The 15,715-nt window shown below is 40.2% G+C and overlaps 1 protein-coding gene across 13 annotated transcripts in view; it reads left to right on the plus strand.

Moving 5' to 3' along the window:
- TENM2 (teneurin transmembrane protein 2) overlaps positions 1 to 15,715 on the plus strand; it is an 806,981-nt gene that overhangs the window by 668,329 nt on the left and 122,937 nt on the right. For all 13 annotated transcript variants that reach the window (XM_077823698.1, XM_077823694.1, XM_077823697.1 and 10 more), the window contains one exon: positions 8,880 to 9,074. In XM_077823698.1, the coding sequence (XP_077679824.1) occupies positions 8,880 to 9,074 (195 nt within the window). The remainder of the gene's footprint in view (positions 1 to 8,879; positions 9,075 to 15,715) is intronic.

A 15,715-nucleotide genomic window follows, 5' to 3' on the forward strand; every position in this document is an offset into this window, starting at 1 on the left:
GAGTTGGACTCAGGATAACTAAAGAAAATGGCTTTACAGGCAGAGGAAATAGCCTTTTTTTAAAGCTTTCTAAAGCTTTTCTAAAATAGCTTTTCTGTAACCCATGTGGTATATACACAATACATGATGGTGTGGTATATGATTTTATTAGCATTCCTTTTGGATGACCTTTAATCATTTTCTCAGGGCTTTATCATCCATGAGTAAAGTGGCCATTCCAAACTCATGCCAATAAAATCTTTATATCACACCATGCTATCGTACATTCCTTGTATGTGCATGTGCATGGTGATCTGCAATACTGGAAGTGGGCATGTTCCCTTTCCCAAAGAGCTGACAGTCTAACACAGAGAGGACAACAGTACATGTAATGGGGGCAAGCGTGTTGTTTAGAAGAGCGAATAGGAAGGACTGCTGGAATAAGAGGAATAAAGAACGACTCAGAAGCTGAGAAAGAGGGCACTTCGCAGGCAAGAAGTTTGGATCTTTGAGGGCAGCATACCAGTATCTACTGACTCAAAGCTGAGAGTGGAGGAGGTAGTAGGGTGAGAGGATGGAAAGGACTGACTGGGGGAATTATAGCAAAGATATAAATTGGCATCAGATTATACATAGAATTATACACTAATATTATATCCTATAGTGCAGTGTGTCTCATGTTGTCCATATTGCCAGATGCCACAGTTGGCCACCACACTGGTAGGTGAAAAGTAATGAGATTGTATGACATAGTGGTTTTCTGATTCCACAGTGTTCTCATCCCAAGGAGCACATCTTCTTTTGCATTTCCTCAGTAGTTAGGCACCTTACTTTTGGGGTTAGAGACTGAGGCCAAAGACATTGCAACAGAATTACCTTGCTTCATGATTTTGGTAATTAATTGATCTTTAAATATTCATGGTAAATAGGATGTTAGATGCGGTGGGATCTGAGTTACTACAGAAAATTCTTTCCTGGGTATCTGGCTGGTGAATCTTGCCCATATGCTCAGGGTTTAGCTGATCGCCATATTTGGGGTCGGGAAGGAATTTTCCTCCAGGGCAGATTGGCAGAGGCCCTGGAGGTTTTTCGCCTTCCTCTGTAGCATGGGGCAAGGGTCACTTGTCGGAGGATTCTCTGCTCCTTGAAGTCTTTAAACCACGATTTGAGGACTTCAATAGCTCAGACATAGGTGAGAGGTTTTTCACAGGAGTGGGTGGGTGAGATTCTGTGGCCTGCGTTGTGCAGGAGCTTGGACTAGATGATCATAATGGTCCCTTCTGACCTTAGTATCTATGAATCTATGGTTCCTTCAAAGTGGGACTAAGGTACATTGGCTGGCGAGTGTCAGAAAGTTTGTGCTGCTGTTACCGATGCTTGAAAGCTTCTGGAAACACTGGTAAAATGTCCTCCTTAACAGCTTTTCCGTGGACAGCATTGTAATAAGATTTTCAGATTTATTAAAAGGTGAGCAAGGCCCACACTCACTTGTTCTTTCCGGGTCTGATCCAAAGCCCATTAAGTCAATAGGAGTCTTTCCAGTGACTTCAGTGTGCTTTGTCTCAGGTCTTGCTCGCTCACCTAAATGCATGTATGTATACATGCGGAAGCTAAAATTAATGTTCATGTCAATGGATCCCCTGTGGCTAAGAGCTTTAGTAAGGTCTCCAATGCATGAGAAGTTGGCATCCCATGTTTGGAGATACCTGGGATTTTCCAGACCATATCAGCCCCTTTATGATGAGTTAAAAATATTTTCCCAGTGCTATGTATCTTCAGCTAAAGTCTGAGAATCACTGTTCTGCAATAACCATGCTTTGCAAGGCTGCTGTTTTACTCACTGTGACATAAAGTCTTTCCTCTTGTGTACTTAACATTGCTTAAATGTAGTTTATTTTTGTGTTTAATTGTCTTAGCTTACCTACTGGTGTTACAATCTGCATTTTGTTTTCTTTTCCAGTTACGTTGTCTCCATAGCCTTGCACCGATATTTTAAAGTTCCATTTAGTTTTAACTCTTTCTCTTTGGGCTTGTAGGTGGCATCATCTTGAAAACTTTGTGGTGATGCTAAAAGTCATTTAAGCAAATAGTGGAGCTGCATTCATTGTTGCAAATTAAGCAATGAAATTAAGTTGTTGTGCCAACTCCCTATATGTTTGTCATATCTAAGTAATAGGAATGGTCCTGAAGCAAAACCCCCAGCTCTGAATGTCCCTGTTCTTGTGAGATGTCAAAATCTGAATTTGAATCTAGACTTGAATCTTTAGCCTGGACCCATCTGCATTAAACACCAACGCTTCTAGCTGGATTAAACTCAGTTAGCTGCCAAACTGCTTTACTTGCTCAAACGAAATTATTTCGCTGCTCAAATTTAGCAACAAATTTCAATACCTGTAGCAGGTTTATATGTATAGAACTCGGTAACTTAAGCATCTTTCAGTTAAACCATTTTTGATAACAGTGATAACTTATATAATGTAAATTAAAATGAGACCCAAAGCAATTTGAGAATATTTTGGTATTAAACACCTAGAAGTTATACTGAGAAACCCACCTCAACCCTATGCAGTCTGCTGCCGCAGTCCATCTTAGCTCTGGCCAGGCTGCTGCCTCAGTTCGGCTGGCTTTAGCCAGGCAGCCCTAACGAGAGCACTGCCACAGGAGCGGCTAAGGGTTACACATCCTTCCCTTGAAAGTTAGCCAAAATGTTATCTAAAATATTTAAAGAGGTGCCTCTTTTCTCCCCTATCCTTTTCCAGGTGTATGTTGAGGTTTGCATGGTGAGTCAGTGCATGTGTATTGTAGACCTGTAAGGAGGACTTAAGGCATTGTACATTGGGCAAGAGAGTTCAGCTATTTAACTGTTCTTCTCTCTCTTCTTTCCTAGAAGCTTGAAAGCCCATCTGTTTTTTACCGTCATTGGCTGTCTGTACTGGAAGAGCAGTGGAAGTGTCCAAGTTTAGATATTTTAGATATCCCTTCCTCCTCCCTCTTTTCAGTGATAAAGTTAACAGAGCTCTAACTTAGGTTCCCAGGTGCTTGCCTGTGACAATTGTCTGTTTCGACTTCTATTTCCCTCAAATGCTCCTCAGTGGAGGATAGAAAACACTATTTCTTGCTGTGTACATTCCTGGGTTTTATCAGCCACGCAATCGCTATTCCTAGGATCCTCAAAGCCGAGGACCAATGTTAGTGCTCACCACAGATCACAAATGATGATCGTTGAAAGCAGAAGTGCTTGTATTAGTGTACTATTTGGACCCTGAATCACCTGATTTCAAATATCAGCTAAGATGTTCCCTTCCCTTTCCCAGTCCCCAAAGAACTTCCAGTTCCAGTTTTCCCATGCCTGAAACCCTTCCCTAGCAGGTCAGCACCATTGCTCATCCCTAAACACTTCTTCAGAGAAAACAGTGGCATCTCCCTCATCCAGCATCTTTAAGGGTCCAACTAGACCCACGGGGTGGCTAGCTGCATTACTTCTCCTCACTTCATCTTAGTGGAGGTGGCAAGCAGGCTCCCACCTCCTCAATCTACCGTTAAATATGGAGTCAGGTATTGGACAAAGGATATTTGGTCCACATTTGTCTCACTAAATATTTGTCATATTTGAGTGCTTTTTGTATTTGTCCATTGCTAGGGGCTGGTTTATTAGTGATTATTCATTGTATTACTGTAGAACCTAGAAGCCCTAGTCATTTACCTGGACCCCATTGTGCTAGGTACTGTACAAACACAGACCAAAAAAGATAATCTCTGCTCCAAAAGAGCTTACAATATAAGATTTGTTATGGGTCCATAATGATTAGTCTCAGGATACAGGATGCAATATTCCACCTGGTAAACACACATGTAGAGATACACTCATCTTTGTGAGACTGTTGTTTACATTATAATATCTGTAAGCAAAGCAGCCATCTAATGGAGGCAGATAATTTGTAGGACAGTGCAGGAAGGGATAGAAAAAGCTTTCACTCTGACACCTAAGATCACACCGACAATAATAATGAGAAAAACGGTGACCTGTTTGATAAATTTTGGCCAAAGCAAATGTTTCCTGAGCATTCAGAAGGATGTAAATATTCATTATGTAATTAATGCTGCTCAGTCACTTCTTAAAAAACCCTAGAATTTTTTTGTAGAGCAGCTTAAGTACTTATCGATTGAGAACTTTTATAACTCTCAAAATGGAGGCATCCCCATATCTCTACAGGTATTTTAAATGAATTGAATTAATCATAGGCTTAAAAGTCTCTAGCGATCTTCGTTAGCTTCCCTGGGTTTAATTAAAACATCTGTGCGCTTTTAATTTATCGATTCATCCAACTCATATGTCATGTTTTTAACACACCCCAGCATGCTCTGCATCATTTTTAACCCAATTTCCACTTAACTAAAGCAATTAAATTCACCCCGGATTAATTAAAGCATCCATACTTTAGTGCTTAAGTCAGCGTGTGCTGCTTTCCCCACATGGTTTCTGAATGTCAGAGATTTGACACACCTGATGAGTTTTTTGTCCTTCTGGAAATTTTTCTGTGAATCCCTTTCTTGCTTACTAATGTGCAGTTTGACAGAACTAGAATAGGGAACTTGGTAAGCCTCAAGTTTGGGCCACAGAACTAAAGACTTGTATATCATGGCTGTTGTGAATGACCATGTATTTTGAGTCTCTGTGCATACCTGTTTCACCACAGCCCTGTCAGAGTCCCACAACCTGGCATCATTTTTGGTTAACAATGACATCAAAGCATTCTGACTAGCAGACCAAAGTTTAGGTTTCTGTATATCTCCTGCAACAGCTGATGACATTCCTAAAACTAAAAGAGACAGGGAGCATTCCTTAAACTTCCTTAGGTGTTAGTGAAACAGGAAAACACTGAATCTTAAACTAATATCTTAGCAGGTAAGTAAAGGGGGAAGTAGTTTTCAACTGTTGTGGCCCAAATCTTGAGCTGAGTGTTCACTGCAGTTTAGGATGTGGTGTATAAAAGTTGCTTAAAGTCACTTTGGCTTTTCCCTGATCCTGGTTTGATCTGTGCCAGCAAACTCCTAAGCATAAGTAGGAGCAGCCTGAAGGCTCCTTGAAATTGTGCCATTTGCCAACAGCCCTAAGGAGCCCTTACAACAGCTAGCAATTTCCAGGGCATAAGGACAGCTCAGCCATTCCCCTTGTTTCCTGGCCATGTACCCTTCACAAGATGGATGGAATAGCTGGAGAAAAGGGGTCTTGGGGCCACTCAATCTAAGGATCCCCCGATACTGTGGAGGATTCTCTAGTGAACAGTTATGTCAGATTTAAGGCAGCTTTGTTCCAGGGGAGCAGCACAAAGATAACCTAGTGTAACCTGGGATCTGGCCTTATATCTTTGCATTTTCACATCTATACAGGTACCTACGATAAACTCTTGGTCCAGTTACATGTCAAAATGTGCACCTGGTTGATTAAAATGAGTCTGAATAGAATTCAGGAGAGCCTGTTTTGTCAAACAAAACCAGCAGCTCCTGAAGTCCCCACACCTGAAACATTGATTTCTCTGACCCCTTTTGATCTCTGATTTTTAGCAAGCACTAGATCAAGCAAAACCGCCTTTGTACCACCTTTCTGATGTTTTCAAACAGTGCCTAAAATCAGGCTCCTAAATAAAAGTGGGCTGAGACTTGCAGCTTATAGTGATTTCAGTGGCATTAGTGAGTGAAAATGAGACTACTTACATTCAGGAACCTAAATAAGATTTAGGAAGCTAAACTTAGTCATCCAGGTCTGGTCTAAGTCTAAATTATGGAAGGCTTTGATATATGACTGTAGGACTAAATTCAGCCCTAGCATTAGCAAAGGATAACTCCATTAGCTACACAGAAGTTTCACCTCCTTACATTAGGGCAGAATTTGCCCACTAGGATTCATATAGAGATAAACTAGCATGTGTTGTTGAAATGTTTCACTTGGGTTGCTAAGGAAAAAATCAAGAAAGATACAGGTAGTAGAACCTTACTGTAATGTTATTTTGCAGATCTATGAAATAGGTTGTTGTAGGTGACCTATTTCACATAAATCTTTGCAGCAGTGGGACCTTATTTCCAGTTGAGTTTGATGCTGAGAGTGAAATGGTTGGTCTTGTGAACAATAATCCATCTCCCTCTCACACGATATGCACGCTATATCAGTAGCAGCAGCTTAATCTTTGTTAAGAGGCAGTCCTGGTTTGAGTTATTACAGAGGCTGAATTAATTATTCCCTGGAGAAAGTATTCCCAGAAGGTCAGCTTTGAGATCATTGGTAAGAAGTTCATACTATATCTGTCTCTACTACAGTTCCCAGTGGAATAATAAAGAACTTCATTTCTAATTTGGCAGTTCTGTACTTTATATATCATAAAAAGAAAAGGAGTACTTGTGGCACCTTAGAGACTAACCAATTTATTTGAGCATAAGCTTTCGTGAGCTACAGCTCACTTCATCGGATGCATACTGTGGAAACTGCAGAAGATATAATGTCTTACTCTGAAACCTTATATATCATATAAACACATAACTAGGAAATTGTGCAGCTTTGTCTAAACAGCATACAAGTATTGCACTACCACTGGGAATGCAGATTTTTTTGAGAGAAATTATGGTAAGCACTGAGTCTTAATGAAACAATATTAAGAATCTGAATAAAAATTCTACTGTTGCTATATTCTGTGTTACAGAAGAGCATATACTCTACATTTATATTAGCTGTTAGAGGTGCTATGAGAGAGTTAAAAAATCTTTAATCTGGGCTCCTATTGAATGAGTTTTACATTGTGAAGTTACACTGGGAAGATAATTTTCACCTTAAAAACCAAGAGGAAATGGAGTTTGGCTATAGAGATCTTTCTTTCAATATTTTTAATCCACTCCTCTCCCCCCTCCCCTCCCAAAAGAAACCTAGCAACACATTTTAAGGCTATTTTGGCTGAGGAGACAAACTGCAAAAGTTGTGGCAAACCTAGCCTACCACAAATCAACTGCTCCCCACACTTCAGGGATGGGAGGATGATGGGATAAAGTCATGTCTACAAGCCCAGGCACACAAAACTTCTGTTTTGTAGACTCGAATGTGGTTGGTTCACCTGAGTTAAGTTTGGATTGTGTAAATATTTAGTTGCTGGACCCCAGCAAGAATTAGATACTTAAGTTTTATTCAAAGACACTTGACCAAATTTTCAACTGGCCTCATGCATTCACATTTGTGCATGCAGTTCATTGTTTGATCACCCAGCTTCTCAGTTAGACAGTCAAATATCTGTGTGCATGTACAGAACATGTCTACACACAGTGATGTAAGTACACATACTTGCATGCCTATTTTGGGGATTGCAAAATCAGAGGCTGTCTCTGAGCACATGGCCCTTACTCTATATCCTTCTGTGGCAATTTGCATGTGAACATCTGTCCTTTTTAAATGAATTTAAAAGATAATAGACTGGAAATTCTGCTAAAGTACAATTATTGAAATTCTTTTGAAGCATCTCGGGGGGTGGGTCAGCTTTTAGGCAGACAGCTGGTTAGAAAGGGGCTTGGAACTGTGAGTAAAGAAACTGCCTCCTGCCTTTTGATTCCTGCTGTGTTCAGAGAAACAGGACTATGTACATTTTGTGTAAATAAATCTGACTGCATCACAGATACCTGGCTCTATCATTAGTTTCACTTCTAAGGGGAAAAACCTGCATGGCCTTGAATATTGACTAACTACTAGGGACAAAATGAGTCACATTAACATTGGTCTGAATATATTCCTTCTAATCAATCCTTTCATTTTTAAAAAGGTATAGATTATTGCAAAATAGGACCAGTCTTCTTAATGGGATCAATGGGACAACTCAAGGAAGTAGGACTGCAGTATTAGGTCCCAATTGTAGTATGCAGAAATAGCTGAAGTACCACTGTGAACTCATTTCTTCATTCTACATCTGATATTTCAGTGATTCCTGGTAGTTCAAGTTAAGGGGAAAATAATAGTAATCATATAATAAAAATAAAGGCCTTTTTAAAAATGGAATGCAGCTCTTGCACACCAGTGTTTTTAATTTTGTAGAACTTAGCATTGCTGTCCAGTCATGGTGGGGAGTGGGAAAAGGGGGGAACATTGTCTTAGTTTTCAACAGATCTACTGCCACCAAACAATATCAGGCAAAGTAATGCATCCTCGCCCCTTCTTAAGACTCTCTCTGTCTGTCATTCTTGTTTTCTCCATTTTTGTGGCTGGTAATCATCCTCTCAGTCTTTGGCAGGCACTGCAGTTCATATAATTGCCATTTGCACTGTTCATTCTTTCTTAGTCCCAGCCTTTCTCCTAGTGGCAGGATGAAGGTGATGCAGATGTAGGCCTGAATTATTGCTTTGCCCAAGATGCCCAAAGTTATGGAATAAAAATGATGAAGTTTTGGGTACAGATCATTCAAAAACACCATGTAAGAAAAAAATTGGCCAAGCTAGTGTTGTATAGCATCACGCAATGAGACTTACTTTGAATACATCATTAGAGCTTTACTCTCTGTAAATCAGGAATTACTCAGGTGTAAACCAAGTGTGACATCAGAATCAAATCCATTCATTTTGACTTGTTCCTGATAATCATTCCAGACTTCTCCATATATTCTGAATATTAAGTCCACAGTCTAATGAATAGCAGCTATATATTGAGTATCGACAGCATATGTGTGTGCTTGTATTTATTAGCCTCAGATAATTAATCATACCCATACTTTGAGTAATCAGAAACTGAATTATTAAAGTCTGACTTAGCATTTTCCATTAAATTAACACCTTTAAATTTATCAATCAGTAGCTTAGCAGTTTATTTTTAGAACACTTTTATGGGCTTTCATATATAACTCAATGTGCTCTCTTTATCTCATTCCATTTTCCAGCTGCCTGCCCAGTTCTGTGCAGTGGCAATGGACAATATTCCAAAGGAACCTGTTTGTGCTACAGTGGTTGGAAAGGGCCAGAATGTGATGTACCCATCAGCCAGTGTATTGATCCCTCTTGTGGAGGTCATGGTTCTTGTGTTGAAGGAAACTGTGTCTGCTCTGTTGGCTACAAAGGAGAAAACTGTGAGGAAGGTAAATGCTACAGTACAAACTCTGTCTGTGCTTTGAGCTTGTCTTGTGGTGTGTGGAGCTAAATGGGAGGGAAGGCAGGAAAGAGGAGAAAATGCTATGATTATACTGTAGTGTAAAACTACTATAACAGAGAGTACTGAGGAGGGAGGGGATTTCAAAATTTTGGTACTTCCAGTTTTACAGGCCTGTGAAACTTTAAATTATATTTTTTGATCTGTCATGTAGTTAAGGTCCTTATTATTCTGCAGTGGTAGAATTGTCTGCCACAGGTAAATCTGAGTGATTCTTTCATTGAAGAGTCAAGATGATTCTTTTCTTTCTTTTTTTTAATGGATTATATTTATTGAACATTTTAAAAATGTAAAATGGTGAAACAAGCAAATGAGAAAAGTGGTAGAGAAAATGACATAATTGAAAACCGACAAAAGGCAAATGTTTCAGTCATAGTTAATGCAGAAAAAGAGGAGATGGATTTAGGAGACTGCAGGTAACCATGTCACTTGAGGCATCATATAGGGTAAATCACTCTTGTTACAGACAGTCTCAAAGAAGTATAGAAAAGTAGATGGTACATAGAAAAGACACCAATTTAATGAATGCTAAAAAGCTCCTTGTATTGAAAATTTAAGTAGCCGCAGTTTTTATGTAGACAAAAATGAGAGGGTTTAACAAAATGGCGTCACCAAATATGGTCATAGATCAAGCCCAGTGGTGTTTGTTCCTCATCTCTTCTGTTGCAACCTAGATAAATTGGAGCGTTGTCTCTTTTTAACATTGTTGTCTTAAAAAGGGAATTTAATGTTCCAGAGCAAGGGTGGGCAAACTTTTTGGCCCAAGGGCCACATCTGGGTATGGAAATTGTATGGTAGGCCATGAATGCTCACGAAATTGGGGGTTGAGGTGCGGAAGGGGGTGAGGGCTCTGGGTAGGGGTATGGGCTTTGGGGCAGGGCGGGGAATGAGGTGTTGGGGATGCAGAAGGGTGCTCTGGGTTGGGCCTGAGGGATTCAGAGGGCGGGAGGGGGATCAGGGCTGGGACAAGGGGTTGGGGCACGGGGTGGGAGGTCAGGGGTGCAGACTTCAGGCGGTGCTTACCTCAAGCAGCTCCCAGAAGCCACGGCATGTAACCCCTCTGGCTCTGTCATAAATATAAAGGGAAGGGTAACCACCTTTCTGTATACAGTGCTATAAAATCCCTCCTGGCCAGAGGCAAAATTCTTTCACCTCTAAAGGGTTAAGAAGCTACGGTAATCCCGCTGGCACCTGACCCAAAATGGCCAATGTGGGGACAAGATTCTTTCAAATCTGGAGTGGGGGGAACAAAGGGTTTGGTCTGTCTGTGTGATGCTTTTGCCGGGAACAGATCAGGAATGCAGCCTTACAACTCCTGTTAAGTTAGTAAGTAATCTAGCTAGAAAATGCGTTAGATTTTCTTTTGTTTAATGGCTTGTAAAATAAGCTGTGCTGGAGGGAATGTATATTCCTGTTTTTGTGTCTTTTTGTAATTTAAGGTTTTGCCTAGAGGGATTCTCTATGTTTTGAATCTGATTATCCTGTAAGGTATTTACCATCCTGATTTTACAGAGGTGATTCTTTTACCTTTTCTTTAATTAAAATTCTTTTAAGAACCTGATTGCTTTTTAATTGTTCTTAAGATCCAAGGGTTGGGTCTGTGTTCACCTATACCAATTGGTGAGGATTATTATCAAGTCTTCCCCAGGAAATAGGGTGTAGGGCTTCGGGGGGGTATTTTGGGGGAAGACGTCTCCAAGTGGTCTCTTTCCCTGTTCTTTGTTTAAAACACTTGGTGGTGGCAGCGTACTGTTCAAGGACAACGCAAAGTTTGTAGCTTGAGGAAGTTTTTAACCTAAGCTGGTAAGAATAAGCTTAGGGGGTCTTTTATGCGGGTCCCCACATGTGTACCCTAGAGTTCAGAGTGGGGAAGGAACCTTGACAGGCTCCTATGCAGAGGCACGACCAGGCAGCTCTGCATACACCATCTGCAGGCACCACCCCCGGTTCATGGCCAATGGGAGCTGCAAGGGTGGTGCTTGGGGCGGGCAGCATGCATATCCCCCTGGCTGTCCCTATGCGAGGAGCCAGAGAGGGGACATGCTGCTGCTTCTGGGAGCCAAGCAGTGCAAGCCCCTGACCCCACTCCCTGGCTGGAGCACCAGAGCAGCACAAGCCCCAGACCTGGCTCCCCAAGGGAGCTCGAGGGCTGGATTAAAATGTCTGAAGGGCCGGATGCAGCCCCCCCGGCCATAGTTTGCCCACTCCTGCTCCAGAGGGTTCCTAGATAGACATCTCTGAAGTCCTCTGCTTATCCTCACAACTGGGCCGCGTTAGTTCAAGTTCAAGTCAAGTTAGTTCATCTGGATCGGCCAGTGTTTCAGCTTGGGTTGAGATGGTAGGTCTGTGACCATACCAATTCAATCCTTGGCTCTCTACTGAGCAGTCTAACTGTGGTGTAGGAGGTGTCTGTCTGCTAGGAACTAGATTGAGAGCACCAATTCATCTCATAGGGTAGTAAATAACTCTTCTCCCATCAAAGAACATGGTTGGAGAAAATACAGGGTTTCCCCACCCAGTACCACTGTGTTTCAGATCTGTTCTGGAAAGATCAGATCCTCCATCCTCATAAGTGAATGGGATTTTTGTCATTTACTTCACTGGAACCAGATAGATGCCCATAATCCTTAGCGTCACTACTAGACTATCAACACTGGGTTAATTAAACCAGCTGCTATAGAGTGTTTTCCTGTCACCTTCTCCCAGGAATTGTTTACAGCACCATATGGATTAAGGATTTAATCCAAAAGTCAGTGGAGATCTTTCCATTGATTTCAGTGGGCTTTGGATCATGCCAAAAGTGGTTGGGGATTCGGAACTCCCAGAAAGGGAAATTTACAGTTCAGCTGGCAGTAGGTGATTAGAGGGGGTTCTTACAACATTGTACAATAAAATGCCCAAATATATCTGACATTCTCATGGAATTGCATAGAAATCAGCAGTGGTAGAAAAGACTGATTAAAGCACATCTCTGTGAATCCATCCCATTCCAGGGTGCAGGAACGTTCCATTAAATACAAACATTACCTTTTGTTCAGTCTAGTTTAAAATTAGTTATGGGATTCCACCTCATCCCTTGGTAAAATGTGGTAGATTCAAAAGAATAATCTAAAAGATGTCAGTATTAGGAGGGCTTTCCTGATAGTTAGCCTAAACTTACCTGTCTTTCATTTCACCCTGTTAATTCCATTTTGTTCCACACTAAACAATTCCCCTCCTACCTTGGTTTTTATAAGCTTATAGACAGCTATGACCAATCCTATCTTCTTTTTTATCATTTAGCCAGGTTATACATATTTATTAATTTGTAGCTGTCCTCATGAAATAGTTCCTCCTGACACTTAATCATTTTTGTTGCTTTTCTTCAGATTCCCTCCAATTTCTCTGCATCTTTCTGATTCTGAGGTTTCCAGAGCAGAACACAGCATTCTAGGTGCCGTTTCGCCCAAATACGTATTGGAGTCTTTTAGGGATTCCATAAACATTTGCCATTAATTAAATTCTAGGCTAATTATAAATTGTAATCCCAAAAGTCATAAGAAATTATAGACGGGTTGTGGCATCAATATAGTTAAGGTGAGGCTAACTTACTATTTAGAGTACTTTGTGGATTTCAGCAGCCAGTTTTCCATACTTACTCAGATTGCCTCATGGGGATTCAGAGTAGGGTTAGTGATCCAAATTTGAGGCCCTTTAAGCAAGAGCTGCCACAGATATAGCCCCCCTAAAAATCATGTGACATCAACATTTTTTGATACTTACAATATTTGTATAAGGGGCAGGAGGAGGCAGAGCTGGTATCTGAGTATAAAGATTGCCCCAGATGCTACCATCCTTTGACCCTTTGGTCTAAGAATTCCCCATGGAACATCTCCTCTGCCCTGTAGAGCACTCTCATATATGCTACCTTATTGTTACAAATCCTCAGAGCAAGAATAGACTATTGTGCTTCTCTGCTTCTACAAGCAACCTAACACAGCACAGAAACGAGGTATTTGTGATCCGTTTGGTGGAGAGACACCTTTCCTCATATCGTAGCATGAGCTGTGGCGACCTACTGCAAATAATTCCTGCACCGATCTGTACAGTTGTCCCTAACACAATGAAGGCAGTTGTACTGCCCCCTGTAGAGCAATGAGAGAATACAATTCTCTGGGGCACAGCACGTAAAGTAGCACTCTTACTTAGTCATTCCTCCTATCTGTTTATGATAAGGCAGCCCTGGCTGAAACATACTTTATAATATATCCACAAAGAGTCCCGTGGCACCTTATAGACTCACAGATGTATTGGAGCATAAGCTTTCGTGGGTGAATACCCACTTCGTCGGATGCATGGGTATTCACCCACAAAAGTTTATGCTCCAATACATCTGTTAGTCTGTAAGGTGCCACAGGACTCTTTTCCGCTTTTAGAGATCCAGACTAATACGGCTACCACTCTGATAATATATCCACAGTGTCTCTTGCCAGCTCGAAAGGGCTGAGTTTAAGGTTGAGGGGCAACCTTAACTCTTTTTTGTCCTGGTTTTCAGAGTATTTAAGTAATACCTGCGCTGAACATTTTGGAAGGGTGTGAATGCCAATCAACTTTAACTGTGTATTAACAAAGTTTCTGAGCAGTGAATTTGTATGTTAGGCAGGAGGATGTAGATGATTTAATAAACAATGCTTGAAAGGATAAGGTTTTTAAAAGATAAATGGATTGCAGAAGGCAAGCTGTATTAACTGCAAACTTGGAAGGGACAATAACATGAAAAGAAAGGTTAAAATAACCTTTTGCATATATCATTTGGCAAATAAAATAAAAATTCCATAGCAATGATATTGCTACCTCAAAATTATTTCCCTTCTGTAAATATTTTACACATTAATTCAGGAGCTGTTGAATAAAGGATGGAATATGAAATGGTTTCTCAACAGTTTAAGCATTCACCCAGTCTTATTTAAATTTTGTAAATGAATTAACTGCACAACGGAACAGGTAAACATACCTGATTTTATATTAAAGTATGAAATCTCTTCTATTGATTTGTGTGTCTGAAAAGAATGGGTCAGTTTGATTCATATGCCATTTTCCAACTGGGAAATGGAATTAGCAACTGTGGGTCAGCATTTTTTTTCTTCCAGTTAGCTTTTTATTTCTGATATTCATCAGAGTCATGTCATTCAAACAATTTACCTGAAATGGCGGTGGCACCGGAATCGATATTTGCAATCCACAATTTTTGCTGCATAAACACTCTTGCTCGATTAACAAATTTGCACATGAAAATGAAACGGCATATTTGTCAGGTTTCATTCAATATGGTTTGGGGAGAGACAAGTGAAATTGACAAATTAGGTTAAGTTAACAGTGTTTTTCTTGTCAGCTTCATGGTTGAGTCATTTTTCAATGACATTTAACTTCATAAGTGTAATTCATGATTCTTTGGAGGTTTAGAGTACATATTGTTCCGAAAACTCCTTGACCTCTTTTTTTGCCCTTAGGGATACAAATTGCATTCTCTACCCTTTTTGTCAAATCTACAGAGAGCCCAACACTAAATGAGTTCTAATGATCTAAGCTGCTAAGGGGCTCTGGGTTCTAAGTCTCACATACTTAACTGCTAAAGCACACTATCCTTTGTTTAAACACCACGGAGACTCCATTTCTAAATCCTTATTAAATAAATAACCCGCTTCTGAAGATGTGGGGCTAGAACCTTAGCTGGAGTAAATCAGTTTAGCGTCACTGGAGTGAATGAATTTCTGCTAATTTACACCAGCTGAGGATCTGGCCCTAGATATCAACCCTAAAAGCATTGTATAAAATTGGAACAAGATTTGAAGCCAAACTAAACTCACTGCTCCTTTAAAGTCTGAATGCTGTTGCTCAGCCAGATGATGGATTTTAAATAGTTATAAAATTTATTTATCTAGAACAATAGATAGAGAGGTTTAGCGCAAGTTATTCCATAAAATAAGGGGGGGGGGTGATGACAGGAGTATTCTGAGGTAATAAATCTCGACTGCTTTTCCTCTGCCGTTGTACCATAATTCAAGAAAGTGGAAAGATGGCTAATTCATCTGTAAGCGGGATGTATTTTTCATTCTTTCTGCATTGCTTTTATTATTGCTTCAATTTTAAGTGGATTGTTATACATTCCTAAAAGCTACCCCACATCAGTATTCAACAATACTTTTTATGGCTATCTGTACTTCGAGGCAGAAATTTAAAACAACACACACATTTTCCGATCTCTTTTTTAAAAATAAACTTTGGGATTTGTCCATTCTAAAATTTCTTTTAAATATAATAGATAAAATTCACCAAACTGTAATCTTTTCCCCAGAATCAGGATGAGCTCTGAGGATCATTAAAGGTTAGTTTGGAGGGTCTTTTTATAATAATAATAATTAATAAAAAATTAACAAATAAATTATGTGCTGGATTGAGAAGAAATACCAAAATACCACGAAAGAAACTATTCTGACTTTTGACAGTATTTTGGATCCTGCCAAAAGCAGAAAGTACCAACATCTCAAAAGCGGGACTCTGTTCTTCTGAAATGTCCAGCTGGATTTATAG

This window comes from Eretmochelys imbricata, chromosome 8, assembly GCF_965152235.1.
Source record: "Eretmochelys imbricata isolate rEreImb1 chromosome 8, rEreImb1.hap1, whole genome shotgun sequence".
Taxonomy (NCBI): Eukaryota; Metazoa; Chordata; order Testudines; family Cheloniidae; genus Eretmochelys; species Eretmochelys imbricata.